The sequence below is a fragment of the Rhineura floridana genome, chromosome 20 (genome assembly GCF_030035675.1).
Source record: "Rhineura floridana isolate rRhiFlo1 chromosome 20, rRhiFlo1.hap2, whole genome shotgun sequence".
In the NCBI taxonomy this organism is placed as follows: domain Eukaryota; kingdom Metazoa; phylum Chordata; class Lepidosauria; order Squamata; family Rhineuridae; genus Rhineura; species Rhineura floridana.
Genome location: NC_084499.1, coordinates 20,883,983 through 20,898,281, shown reverse-complemented (window position 1 = coordinate 20,898,281; position 14,299 = coordinate 20,883,983). Strand labels below are relative to the sequence as shown.

The window sequence follows — 14,299 nt, the reverse complement described above, 5'->3', positions numbered from 1 at the left end:
CCCCGAACTATGGAATGGTCTCCCCGAGGAGGTGCGCCTGGCGCCGACACTATCATCTTTTCGGCGCCAGGTTAAAACCTTTCTCTTCTCTGAGGCATTTTAATTCCTGTTAATTCTAAATTATTATATTTTGATTTTAGACTGTACAGTTTTGTGTACAGTTTTGTGTTATTTTTATTGTATTTTTAATGTTCACCGCCCAGAGAGCTGTTGCTAGTCGGGCGGTATATAAGCTTAATTAAATAAAATAAAATAAAATAAATAAATAAATGTCAGGCAGGAGGCTGTTTTCTGGTTTTGCCCTAGACCTACCAGATGCTGCAGATTGAATCTGGGAAAACGAATGCTCTTCCACTCTACCCCTAAAAATAAAGTAAGGTTCTAGTTCTCACAGTTCCGAAGAAAGGTCTGAATTAAGTAGGATCCAAGGAAGCAGCTCCAAACCAGACCACTGGTATATCTAGCTCAGTACTGTCTACACTGGCTGGCAGTAGCTGTCTAGAATTTCAGGCAGGAGTCTTTCCCCTGCGCTCCCTGGAGATGCTGAACCTGGGAAGTTCTGCATGCAAAGCAGGTGCTCTGCCCGAGCTGTGGCCCTTCAAAGACAACACACTGCAGAGGCCTGGGCATGCCCAGGAGTCCCCGGGGGCTACACACTGCAAGATCCACATGGAGCAATATGCAGGGTACCTTTCGGTGGAGCTTGCCCCGCCTCTTGCGAGATGAGCTGCCCAAGGCCCAGTTCGAAAGTCAGGCAGTTACTCCGGGAAAACATAGATCCTCCAGTTCCAGGACGGAGCCCTGATCAGCCCTGGCTCAGGTTAGACGTCCTTGCCGCCACCTCCTCCCCTGAAGAGAGCGCCGTCTGCTGTCATCATATATCAGGCTCATAAGGCGGCAAAATAGGTTTCGGCAGGGGTACAGCTCCCGGAGAGAAGCCGGAATGAATAAAGCAGCACGACCGGCAGGTGGTGGGCAGCGTCTTGCTCTGCCTCTCGCCGTGCTGCTCCATCCTCATCCCCACCTCTTCCCAGGCTGGATGTGGGGCTACAGAGCCAAACAGCCAGGCAGCCAAGCCAAGCCAGCCAGCAACAGGTGTCAGGCTCAGTCAGTTTTTCCTATTTTTATCCAAAGGGCTTATCTCCTTGTGGTGGGAGGGCTTTTGCCAAACTTAATCTTCCATCAACCACCCCCCTCCCGCCGCCGTCACATGCCTCTCGAAAAGGAAGACAGATCGCCGAGGTGCAGGAGGAGATTAAAAGACAAAACAAATTGCCCCGCTCGAAAAAGGAAATGCATTGCAATGTCCGGCCAGGAAAAGCTACCCCAAGCCCTCTCCGTTGCCCTCCCCGCCCGAGCACAGCAGGGCTCCAAAGCCAATGTGGAAACGAATCCTAAAGTGAGGTGCTACCCCAGAAGAGGCTCAGAGGCCCATCTAGACCAGCCTCCTGTTCTCCCAGTGGCCACCCAGATGCCCCAAATGGGAAGAAGCCCGCAAGCAGGATCTGAGCCCAACAGCAACTCTCCTCACCTGTGATTCCCAGCACCCGGCACTCAGAGGCATGTCACCTCTGACAGTACTTAGCCATTGTGGCTCGTAGCCCTTGATAGCCTTATTCTCTTCCATGAGTTTGTCCAATCTCCTTTTAAAGGAAATTCCTCTGTGCTGTGGGCATTTAGGAACGTAGGAAAGTGCCTTCTGATGAGTCAGGCCATCCATCCATCTCACTCAGTGTTGCTGACACTGACGGACAGCAGCTTTCTAGGGTTCCAGATAAGGGAGCTCCCTTAGTCCTATCTGGAGGCACTGGGGATTGAACCTGGAACCTTTTACATGCAAAGCAGGTGCTCTATCACTGAGCTGTGCCCATACTTCCCTTTGCCTGTCCTGAATCTTCTCTCTCTCTCCCATGCACACATTAAAATGTCTCAAATGCTTCAGCCTTGGCTTGCAGAGTTGTCAGTTCAACTCTGGAATTTGCTTCAAGAAGAGGCAGTGGCTGCCACCAACTTGGACGGCTTTAAAAGAGGGTTAGACAAATCAATGGAGGAAAAGGCTATCAGTGGCTACTAGCCAGGATGGCTATGCTCTGTCTCCATGGTCAGAGGCAGCAGGCTTCCAAATACCATTTGCTGGAAACTGTGAGAGGGGTTACTGTTGCGCTCAGGTCCTGCTTGCGGGCTTCCCATTGGAGCATCTGTGAGGACAGGATGCTGGACTAGATGGGCCCCCTTTGGCCTGATCCAGCAGGCGCTTCTTATGCTTAGCTGAAGGACAGTCATTGTGAGGGCCCACAGAAATTGTTGAACATCAACACGCTGGCCGGGGCTGATGGGAATTGTAGTCCAGAAACACCTGTAGGGCACCTGTTTAGAAAGCACCCCTGCCAGGCTACTCACCTGTGGGCTGCTGGTTCCAAATCCAAGGCCAGGGGGGGACGGCCCAGACATTGGGTGAGCCCCTATTGGGGAGCTGATGACCGAGAAAGGCGGCCCCATGCCATTGATAGGGGAGCTCAGCGTGCTGATGGGTGAGTGGAGCTGGTTCGGCGACCCCAAGGAGCCACCAATGCCGGGACCCATAGATGGATGGAGAGAAGGTGTGGTCATGGGACCCCGGCTCGTCGGAGAACTTAAGGAGTTGGTATTGACTTGTGCAGAAAAATCTGTAAAGTGAAAGAAAGAAAGAAAGAAAGAAAGAAAGGCACTGTGAGTTGAAAAACAGGCCAACATTATTATTATTATTATTATTATTATTATTATTATTATTATATCCTTGATTCACACATCCATAGCTCAGCCATGTGCCATTTGAAAAAGTTGTTCCTTTTGTCTGCCTGACTCTGCCAACATTCAATTTCACCGGATGAGCCCATTGGGTTCTAGTATTACGGGAAGGGTTGGGGCCCCTCCCTTACAGGGAAAGGTGATCGGGGGGGGGCATTCACACATTGTATTCAATGAGTGTACGATCCATGTATACACAACACGTGAGAGGGACACTCACAGAGTTGTTCACAAGTAACGTTCGACAAGTGTGCAGTCTGTGTACCTGTGTATGCAACAGCTGAGTGGTACAAATCAAGAAGTGGACACTCTTCCACACCAACACTTGCACACGTGTTGGCCTGTTCTCATGAGGCTCCTAAGACTTGCCAACACCACCAAGAACAAGAGCAACCACCAAAACAGCATCCGGAGCCAGTCCAAAGTCAGGGTCCAAACCGAGCGCCGACAACAAAGGTTCCGGTAAACAGTCCAAGGTCAAGATCCAGGCAGTCCACGGGCAAAGCAGGAGGATGAGACTTGAAGTCAACAAAAGACCAGCAAACTAGGCAGGTACATGGCTGGTGCAGAGGCCTTGTCCCAGCAGCTCCTGCACACTAGCGCTGGGTTTTTTGACCTGGAGCTGCTGAACCACACCCCAAGCCTCAGCTGCCTCCTGTCAACCCCCTTCGGCCAGGCCTTTACTCCCGAGGAGACCTCACTGGTACTCAGGCACTTCTCGCGATGAGCCAGGTCTCCATCTGGCATGTGAGGCGAGACCCATCCCCCAGGCTCGGGACCCATTCAGCCTCGATGCCAGAGGCCAAACTCACCCTGGGCACAGAGGGCCTTGCAGGACCCTCAGCCCCAGATGGAGCCTGACCAGGGCTGGGTCCAAGACCAGAGCCTCCGGGTCTTCCTCTGATGAGGACTCCCCCACTGGGACCTGACAGGCGCAGAGACACCTTGCACCTGTGTTCTGTTTAGCATGTGAACAAGCCTAATGTGTGAGGCTTTTTTAATTTAGAGCAAAGCTAATCGGTTATATGCACGTATCAGGGGTTAAAAAAAATTAATTGAGTGGATCAAGCAATTAGATGTTTTTCTCCCTCATGATATGCTGGTCATCCAATGGAAATAGATTAGCTGGAAATTTCGAACAGACAAAAGAATTCCTGTAATTGAGAGATGGAAGTTGCCGCCAGATGAGGGGGTGACAGGCACTGCCTGAGGCAGCTTAAAAGCGGGAATAAATATAAATAAATAAATAAGGAATGCCAAGTCTATCAATGGCTACAAGTCACGATAACTGGATGGAACCTCTAGATTCAGGGGCAGTATATACCACTGAATGCCAACTGCTGAGTAAGGCTATTGCCTTCATGCCCCCTTGTGGGCTTCTGAGAGGCATCTTGTTGCAAAAGTCACTGGGGCCGTTATTTACAATGTGGAACACTGGGAAGGTTTCTAGTCCTTATGGCTGTGAGTATGTGCCTAAAAGCATGTGGACAATGCCTGCTGACATCTCAGGAGCTGGGTGGCTGAATCACAGTTTCTGTGGCTTTGTCCCACCAGATGAAATTATGCAGAGAAGGAAAGGAGCAGTGAACTCACCTTTCCTTGGGGCAGAATCTGAATTTTCCAGGAGCAGTAATATTTTATATTGTTTTTAAAAAAATTAGTGCAGAAAATTTATTAGGAGTTTCAGTTGAAATCTATTGTCACTTTCCATCAAAAGAAGACAGAGCAATTCAGGAAGGTCAGAAACTAAAACGTTCCAGTCACTAAGGCAGAAAATTTCACCAACGCCCTCTAATGAATATGGGACACAATCCTGCACATGCCACCTTCAACAAATGAGAGACCCCACAATCAAACGCACCGGTGCAGCCCCTGCAAGCATGACTCTCCCAAACACTTTTAAAAGCAATTCTGAGCTGTGAGTTACTGGTTTTCAAACCAGAGACATCCATTAGCAAAGCATAATTCTCCCGGTAAATTGCAGCTATTTTCTTCCACATTAGATGATCTTTATGCATTTCTAAACCTTGTAAATTTCCATTATGATTTAAAAAATATGAACTGAATCCATTCAAAATGTGCTAAGCAGGTACAGCAGGAGATATTCACACACACACCACACGCAACTGACAAAAAAAGAAGGGAATTTCTTGCATTCTTCTAACTCAGTAATTCCCAATCTGTGTACTAGGAGGGAACTGCTGGCGTGCTGCAAGGAAAAAAATTAAACAAGCTGCCTGCCACATCTCTGTATGATATACTGCTCTGGTTTTTTGCCTTTTCCAATCAGCCTCTGCGAGGAGAGGGGTCATTCTGCTGGGTTTCTGAATGAGACATAAATGGATCATTTATATGCTCTTCATAAAGAGACTAGAACCACCATTCCCTCAGGGAAAGCTGCCAGTCGAGTCTCTGCATGAGTCTCAGTTCTATGCTTGCCTCATTCGAGTTGTGCCAAGTACAGGAACTCATGCAGAGGCATTTCTGTGGGAGGGCAACCGTTTCAGAAAGATGTCCTTTTACCTTCTGAAAAGGTCAGTATTTCCTCAGCAGTTGGAGTGAACTGTGTGCTGAAATCCAGTTTCTCAAAACTTTGCTTCCCTCGTGAAAGAGGCTTCTGATTTTCTGCTGCATTCTCAAGCACTTGAGGATTTCTATACAATGTCGGTTTTCAGCTTGCCTTATCATTGTGGGGGTGACCTTGGGTAGTACGTGCGCTTTAGTTTCCAGCAAACATTTGTTCAGCACTCTGCAGCCTTCTTGGCTGCCTGAGCTTCCCGATCTGAAAAAGCCCCACAAGAGGAGTTACATCTGCAATGTCTTCCCCTGGGCTTGGACTGAAGTGCGGGAAGCCGGGAAGCCTTCAGAGTGCAAATCAATGCTGAGATGATTTGTGGAATGAAAGAAAAGACACTCCCAGACACCCTTCAGCCACCTTGACAATAAGGTAAGCACAGCCAAAAAAGCCCCCCAAAACCACCCATGCAATTTTCACCAATTTTTTTTCTTCCCCTTGACAATTTTGCAAGTTATTTTGTCATTTATTGATGGAGAAAAGTCAGAACAAAAAAAGTGAGAAATTTTCAGGACAACTCTAATGTATTATTATTATTATTATTATTATTATTATTATTATTATTATGGGCTCCTGCTGGGAGGAAGGGTGGGATACAAATTAAATAATAAATAAAAATAAATTATTATTATTGTTATTGTTATTATTGACAACACTCATTTTAATTCAGAAAAATAATGTGCCAAAAAATTGGGAATTGCTTGTGCACAACCACACGCAGAACGTCAGCACTAATGAGCTGGCACTAAGCGAATGTCAGAGATGTTGAAAAGCATCTGGCTCAAATGAGAGTTTGTCTTTATTGCCATGTACACAGTTTCTTCTGCCCTCCCCAAATCAGTAGACTTCCCTGGGCATCAACTTTAAAAGAAGACGTTCTCCTAAAGCTCAAGAGCACATTTGCACATATCATAAAATGGGCATGGTCTTATTGTCACGACATGCCTAACTCTGCAGATACTTAAAGGATCAGTGTTTCAAACACCAGCACCCGGCAGACTTTGGATGCAGTTCCAAAGTCAGCCAGACACGGCTGAGTTGTGCAAAGCAGTTACACGTGGCACAAAAGCACTAGTGTCAGGTACAAACTCCACGTACACATCGAAAAAGCATTTCGGCGAACGCCTCTCATTGCGTGATGTTAAATGGAGGACTGAAAGCTTTAGAGAGAATAAGTTTAGAGTCAAATATACTTTCTAGCCAGTATACAGTCTGCACTCCAAAAACAGGCACCAAATATCCAGCAACAGCAATGCCATTCACCTCTTGCTGTTGCAAAAATGCCCCTCCTGACTTGAGCCAGTGAATTTCAACAACTAACGTGGCTTCTTCTTTTTTTTTCCTGGCAGAAATTACACCACTGCCTGATCATCTCAGATCCAAAACAAGTTTGTCACTTCACAGGGAGAGCCCGGCTAGATCAGGCCATTCAGTCCAGAAGTCTGTTCTCACAGTGGCCAACCCAATGCCACAATGCGAAGCCTGCAAGCAAGACCTGAGCACAAGAGCTCTCTTCTTACTTGTGATTTCCAGCAATATAGAACATAAAGGTAGCATCTAGAATATAAGTACACAAGAAGAACCTGAATACTGCATCATATCAATACCTGAAATAAATAATCAGACCAAAGGCCCATCTAGCCCACTGTCCTGTTCTAACACTGGCCAACCCAATGCCTCTGACCTGAGGACCTGAGCTCAGCAGTCACTTGAGACTCCTAGCAACTGGCATTCCCAGGGATTGCTGGGAATTGTAGCTCTGGGAAGTGAATAGGGGGCCTCCGAACAGCTCTCATCACCCTTAGCAAACTACAATTCCCAGAATTATTTGGGGGGAAGCCATGACTGTTTAAAAGTGGCATAAGAGTGCTTAAAATGTATGGCGCGGATGGAGCCAGAGAAACAGCAGTTTCAGCTGTTGCATCAAACAGCCTCTGAGGCTTCAGTGGTGGCTAGATTATGGTTCAACTCCCAGAATGCACTTTAAATGGATCACGCCTGGTCTATCATTTTTCTCCGGGATGGCTCTGCCACACTGAGACGCCAATGTCACCCCAACCTCAAGGGCCGACCTGAGCTAAACCGAGAAGGAGAAGCAGCCCCAGGCAAGCCGACAGGTTGTCCGGGATCCTTACGGCCTTTTAATTGCATTCAACTGCACTTTAATAGGCTCCAAGCAAATGGGAAATGATGTAATTGCCATGTGGAGTGGGGCAGGGAGGGGGGTGAGCTTTGACTGAAGAGAAAAGTGAGTTGGATGTGTGGGTTTTTTTAAAAAAAAAACAGGGAAAAAATACAAGATCTCTGTCCAGACAGAATGAAGAGAGACTCATTCTTGGTGCCAGTTATCACGTCAAATTAAAAGCATCCTGAAGACACATCAAAATGTGCAAGGGCGAAACGGAAGAAGATTGCCACATTCTCTTGGTATTCTGAGTTGTACCCAACCAAGGTCTGCTTGGAGTAGACCCACTGAAACTGATAGACCTAAGGCGGCCATGTCTATCAAAGGGATCTACTCTGAGCAGGGCTGACGCTGGGTCCAACCATCAGAGACTGCACCGCAGAAGGGGAGGATACACTATTGGGTACAAAATTCAGCACTCTGAGAATCTCACCTTTTATCCAGGTTTTGCAATGCAGTTCTCCAACCAAGCAATGTTTACAAAGACACATCCTGTCAGGGGAAATTGCTTGCAAAAATGTGTACATTAGTCAAAACCGTGTTTATTATTGTGTAAAATGCGGAAGAATTTTTGTGAGGATTTTTAAAATCCCCACGACAAATCGCTGCAGAAATGTGGAGATCTGAGTTATAAACACTGGGGGAAATGAGAAACGGAGAGGGCGGAGATGGGCAGGCCTTCCTGTCCCGCGTCTGCCACAGAGCTGAAGCCCCTTCCTCCAAAGAGCTGGCAAGCTCAGCTGTCAAAAGGAGGAGGGGAGGGGAAAACAGGCAGGAATAGAGATGGAAGAAGACACAGAACCACCTGGGATTGCCACCCGTAAAAAGGAAAAAAAAGCCACGCTGCATGAGAGCAAGCCCCACGCCTGATGTGAGAGCACAAAGTTATTTGTGGGAGCTGCCTGCCTTTGCTCATTCGTGGAGCGAGCAGCACTCCTTTGTGCTGCCCTCTCAAGACAAGCGGCTGCAACTGGCACAGAGGAAAGCTTTCCCCCCTCCCCAAAGAGCGAGTCGGCTTCACCCGCCTGAGATCTGCACTCTGCGGTTGGAGATCTGGGGGGGGAGGGGGGAGGCCCAGCCTGAGAACTGCCTGTCTACGTGCCACAGGAAGAGGCATGATAAGAGAAAGAAGGCGTGTGGTTGCCAAATGGCCTGGAGCTGAGCTTGGATCCCTCTGCGTGTAGGGCAGCATGGGGGGGGGGTCCTTTTAAAGAGGCAGGACTGGATTTCCCTCCTTGTGGTCATGTTACCACGAGCTGGTTGCATCCAGGACTGCCCGGTGCTGTGCTTAGCTCTGCTGGGGGACTCTGGAGGTCCGTAGCTTTGTGGCAGAACATAGACGTTGCATGCAGAAGGTCCCTGGTTCAGTCTTCGGCACTGTCACATCGGGCTGGGAAAGACCCTCCCTCCTTTAAAACTCTGAAGAGTTATATGGAAGTATGAGGACTAGGGCCTTATTTTATTTGTAGGGGAAAGGGGCCATAGCACAGTGGCAGAGCACGTGCTTAGGTCCCCGGCTCAATCCCCAGCTCCAGGGGTGTAGTTGTCCAGGGTCTTGGAGGGGGTGTCTTAGACCCCTTGCCTTTTTAGGAGCAGGGTCCCAGCAGAGTCCCTATGTCTCCAGCATCCTGCAAGCCAATCACCATGAAAGGGGAGTCTGTTGGCCATTGAGAAGAGTCTTATAACATACTTCCTTGTCCTTTCCTGTGGATTGTAGCCAAGCAGAGTGAAATGAGAGGAGCCAACCACTGAGAGGACTCTTCTTAGTAGCTAACACTCTCCCCTTTCATGCTGATTGGCTCCTAGGGATTGTCTGTTGTTGTGGGGAAAGGCATTAGCATGGATCTCATTTGCAACTCAGCAGGAAAAAAGGGGGAGGGGTGGCTGCGACTAACACAAAAAAACCCTGCACTCCTGAACTCGCCACTACGCTACTGCCTGGCAACTCTGGGAAGGACTGGGAAAGACCCTCTTCTGACACCCTGAAATTCAGTTTAGACAACACTGAGCTAAATAGGCCAGTGGCATGACTCGCTGCATGGCCGCTTCCTATGCCCCTATTTCATTCAGCCTTTTAGTCAGAACTGCAAGGACTAGAACTTTGCTTTATTTTTACGGGAAGGGCTGTAGCTCAAGTGCATGCAGAAGGTCCCAGGTTCAATCCCCAAGGGCATCTCCACGTACGGCTGGGAAACAGGGTTCCTTCCTGATTCCCTCGAGAGCCGCTGCCGGTCAGAGTAGAGAGTGGTGCGCTGGCTTACCCAATGAAAGCAGCTTCCTACGCTCCCAGTGAGAAATATGTGCAATAAATACAGAGGAAGACCAACACCCAAACCGTTCCGCAGCTTCCGCTTGGGCTGCCTTGACCTGAGTATCATTGTGTCGGCGTCTCAGTGCCAAACTATCTTTTCCCACCACCTGTCTGCCCAGCCTGTATTCCCCAAACACAGGATCTTGGGGGTCCTCCAAATATTGTTGACCTCCAGCTCCCGTCACCCCCAGCCACCACAGCCGACGGTCAGGGGTGATGGGAGCTGTAGTCCAGCAAGTGCTCGATCATCATCTTCTCATGCGTGCGCTGCTGAAGGGGAGGCGCTGCGGTTCAGCGGCAGAGCATCTGCCTTTCACGCAGAAGGTCCCAAGCTCAGCCCCCAAGGGCATCTCCAGGTACGGCTGGGGACAAGAGCCCTGCTTGAAATCCCGGAGAGCCACTGGCGCTCAGATTATGTCCTTTTTATTGAAGGAATGACGGGCAGGATGCTGGGTCAGATTCTTGCCAACGTCTCCACCTCAGAAGCGGAATGCAGGACCTACATGTGGGCAGATGCATTTCCTTATCTTAGCTACCAAAGGGGCCATTTTTCCTCTTTCACAATCAGAAAGAGGTCTGCATTTGCAAATCCTGCAAGACGTCTGGCTAACCAGTAGTTTTAGGACTTTCCCTAAAAACCTGGACCATTTGACATTTTGAATTCATGGTCTGATTTTTACTTGATTAATTTTTGGATGTATGACGTTTTAATGCTTTTGAATTCTACTGCAATTATTAATGTATTTCGGTTTGCTTTGTTATGACCTGCGGTTACAACATTCAATTAACTTACTCATACTGCCAGTCAGTGTAGCCAATACTGAGCTAGGTGGCCCCAATGGCCTGACTCAGTATAAGGCAGCATCTTACGTTCCTGTGAAGGTACAGAAATCAAGTACAAACATCAGACTTGGAAATCATACCAAGGAGGCTAAACAGTCCCTCCCCTTTGCCCACCCCTTTCAACGCAAGAAAAGTTGTGGATTTTCCACTCCCCCAAAAAGGTTTGCACCTTTCATCGCTCCCTCTCACCCCACACCCCATCTTGCATCTTAAAACAAATACTTTGCAGAAAGGAAGCAGTTTTGGAAACGTTTCAAGGCCTGGTCAGACTGTGCCCCTCCCCCCAAGGAAATGAGGAATGGCTTGTTTCAAGAGTCCATCGTTGGGTAAACTGGCTCAGCGCCTAATTGGGAATGAGCAAAGTTCTTTAACCAACGAGCCGTGCATGGTGGTCTCGACGCAACGTCCGGCGGGGTGCAGCATTCCAGGGCACTCAACACAGCCTCTGGATAAAAGAGGAGTGGGACGCCAGAGAGGGGAAAGCCAACACACACACACACATATTCTAGGGTCACATTCCCTGACCCCGATTTCCCTTAACTCTCAGCGTGACACAGCCCCAAATTAACTCTTTCCTTGCAGCAGAAATCCTGATCAGTCCTTGAGCCCTGCTGTGAAATGCACCCATTCCCCATGCCTTCTGGTTTAGCTGCAGCAGGGCTGCACAAATTGCAACGACTGCGCACTGCCCTGCCAAAAGGGTTTTGCAACTGATGTCAGATGGACGCAGAAGGGAGGGGATGGAGAGGACTGGGCTAAACACATGGGTCAAGGGAGGTGCAGACCCTTCAGTGAAAATGGAAATGGACTGCCTTCAAGTCGATCCTGACTTACAGCGACCCTACGAACAGACCCAGTGGGCTTCATGGCTGTGTGGGGATTCGAACCCTGGTCTCCCAGGTCCTAGTCCAACACTGAAAATATTGCCTCCTCATTTCTTCGTCTTCCACCTATCAGGGAGCCTGGACCATTCGCCTCAGGGGGGAGGCAGACCTGCATAACAGCTGGCTTTTCTAATCCCAAGGGAAAGAAATCAGGTAATACTCTTCTTCCCGGGAAGCCTTAGGTGCACTTTGATACCTGCACAGCCCCATAATTAATTAATTGATCGATTGATTGATTGATAAAAGAGTCTTGGGTGACACCCACACCACACATTTAAAGCACTCTCATCCAGCAGAGGGTGGTCCATCAGGGTGAGTGGGGCAGCCCCCACCTGCCTGTCTTCTTGCTTACAACCAGTCCAGGGGGTGGCGGCACTGTCTGTCAGCGCGCTCCTCCTCCTCCCCCGTCTCAGTGCTGCCCTTGCAGAACTCAGCAGGGAAGAGGAGGAGGAGGAGGAGGACGGGCGCAAAACCAGCATGAGTTGGCTCTGCCTGCCATCGGCTCTGGCTCCGCCTACTGTTGGGCGCACTGCCTCCTGTCCCACCAGCCCCAGTGAGACCAGTCCTAGCAACTTGCAACCAGGTATTGCTGAGACAGGAGGCTTCAGTACTTTTGACAGTGACAGCTGCTCCCCCTTACCTCCAGCTACAACAGAAGGGACACCGGCTGATCAGGAGTCTGTCCCTCCCCTCCGCTCCAACACCCCTTCTCCCAAGTCACTGCCACCCTAGAGGAGAAGGATCCTGATGAAGTGCCGCTGCCCCCATCGCCCTAGACACACAGGCAACTAATGGTTGGCCCCCACGTTTCCACCTCGGAGGACAGCTCACATGCGCGGCGCATGCCTGTTCTGTGACGCCTTCCTCACGCAAGGAGAAAGAGCCCACCCGAACCTACTTAACGGTTGTAAGGTGGGTGTGTCTAACTGCTGCGGCAACATCTTAGCTTTCACTAGTAATGCCCAATTATGCTGTGTAGCGATGCAGAATTGTGTGTAACCCGAAAGTTGATCTATGAAGCATTCTAGACTGAAGCTTCTTATCAAACAATGGAGAAAAACACACCAGCAGGTCTGAGACTGATTCCTTGGCCAGGACACCAACCTCCTTGTTTGGTTTGCCACAGGAATGGGGAATCTGCAGCCCTCCAGATGTGGTTGGACTCCAATGTTCATCACCTCCTGACCATTGGCCATGCTGGCTGCTAGGAGTCAAAGCTGGAGCAAGCACAGGTCATGTGACTCACAGGTAAAGCCCCCCCCCAAGAGCCAATGGGTGTGGTGATTGGATTTAGGACTGGGGATGCAAATCCCAGTGGAGACACCACAGAGAAGTCCCAGTTTACAAACGCATCCTTCCTCCTGCCCACGCTTGTTACCCTTTCATAGTTCCCAACACTACTGGAATACAGGGAGCCATTTTCCAAGTGAGAGTTCACCAGAATAGGCACCCAACCAGCTGTCTGCACCATGTGGCATGGCAGGAGATTTCACACTATTTGGATGGCAGACATAATTTTTTCAAAAAACAAAAACACATTCAGTCTATGGCTGTGTAATTACAACCAATCCAGCCCTCTCCACAGGGATCTCGGAGAAAGATTTCTATCAGGTCTGCATCACTGAGTCACTGTGTTCAGTGACTGCAGTGAGATGTGCAATTTACTGTCCAATTTTGGTTAAATACATGACCCACATGACACAACACTTTTTGCCGTAGCAACCTGGGGAGGGAGAGCTATCAGTGCTAACGATAGGAACGTAAGAAGAGCCCCACAGCCGGATCAGGCCAGTGGCTCATCTAGTCCAGCATCTTGTTCTCACAGCGGCCAACCAGATGCCCCAACAGGAAGGACGCAAGCAAGACCAGAGCGCAACAGCAACTCTCTTCCCTGGCATTCTGAGGCATCCTCAGTCTGAAGAACACAGCCATCATGGCTAGTAAATCCACTGCTGTTCCTTGTCGAAGCAATCCTTCAAGTTCCTTCGGATAAACCTGGCATGCTCTGCTTTAAGGGCTGTATCCAAAGCTAGTCTGCCACAGAGCAGACACACTGAAAATAATGGACCATTTCAATGGGTCTACTCTGGGTAGGTGGATATAAGCCAAAGTCTGCCTGACATTTGTCTTTTTAAATTTGGGGGGAAATACCATAAAAATATAAAATAAATATAAAATAATATAAAATATATAAATATAAAAAATTAAATATAAATATAAAAGGCATCACATTTAAAAAAAGAAAAGGGGGGGACAAACCTCAGACACCCAAATTGTTTGAGGGTAGAAAAAAGGACCTTCAAGACAATCTTCCTGGCAACAGAGCAACTCAAGCCATGGATCACAACTGCTAATGCTATTAGGAGGTATTAAGGCATTTTTCAACTGTTCCCCAGAAGAGCGGGCGCAGAGAGGTGTGTGTGTGGGGAAACAGAGCTCTAATTCTATGCTGGATGAGGTTTGAATCGCCTTCAATGGGAGCGGAAACAAGACTTTGGGGATGGATTTCTCGGAGGTGTCTCCTTTCCCCGCTGCCTAAAGACTCCCCTCCCCTCTTCTCCAATTTAGGGCCAAAGGCAGCCAAGGGACAGCCGGCTCAGAGAGACAGGGCCAGGCAGACCAAGACAGGGACACATCAAGGGCGAAAAATCTGATTGACACCCACTTCTGCTCCTAACATGGGTAAGATTAGGGTTGGGGGAGAAATTCAATTC

General features: G+C 48.8%; 1 protein-coding gene across 7 annotated transcripts in view; it reads right to left on the bottom strand.

Moving 5' to 3' along the window:
- Window positions 1-14,299, bottom strand: part of RXRA (retinoid X receptor alpha) — a 167,899-nt gene that overhangs the window by 32,215 nt on the left and 121,385 nt on the right. For all 7 annotated transcript variants that reach the window (XM_061603644.1, XM_061603643.1, XM_061603645.1 and 4 more), the window contains one exon: window positions 2,401-2,666. In XM_061603644.1, coding sequence (XP_061459628.1) covers window positions 2,401-2,610 — 210 coding nt within the window. In that variant the 5' untranslated portion in view covers window positions 2,611-2,666. The remainder of the gene's footprint in view (window positions 1-2,400; window positions 2,667-14,299) is intronic.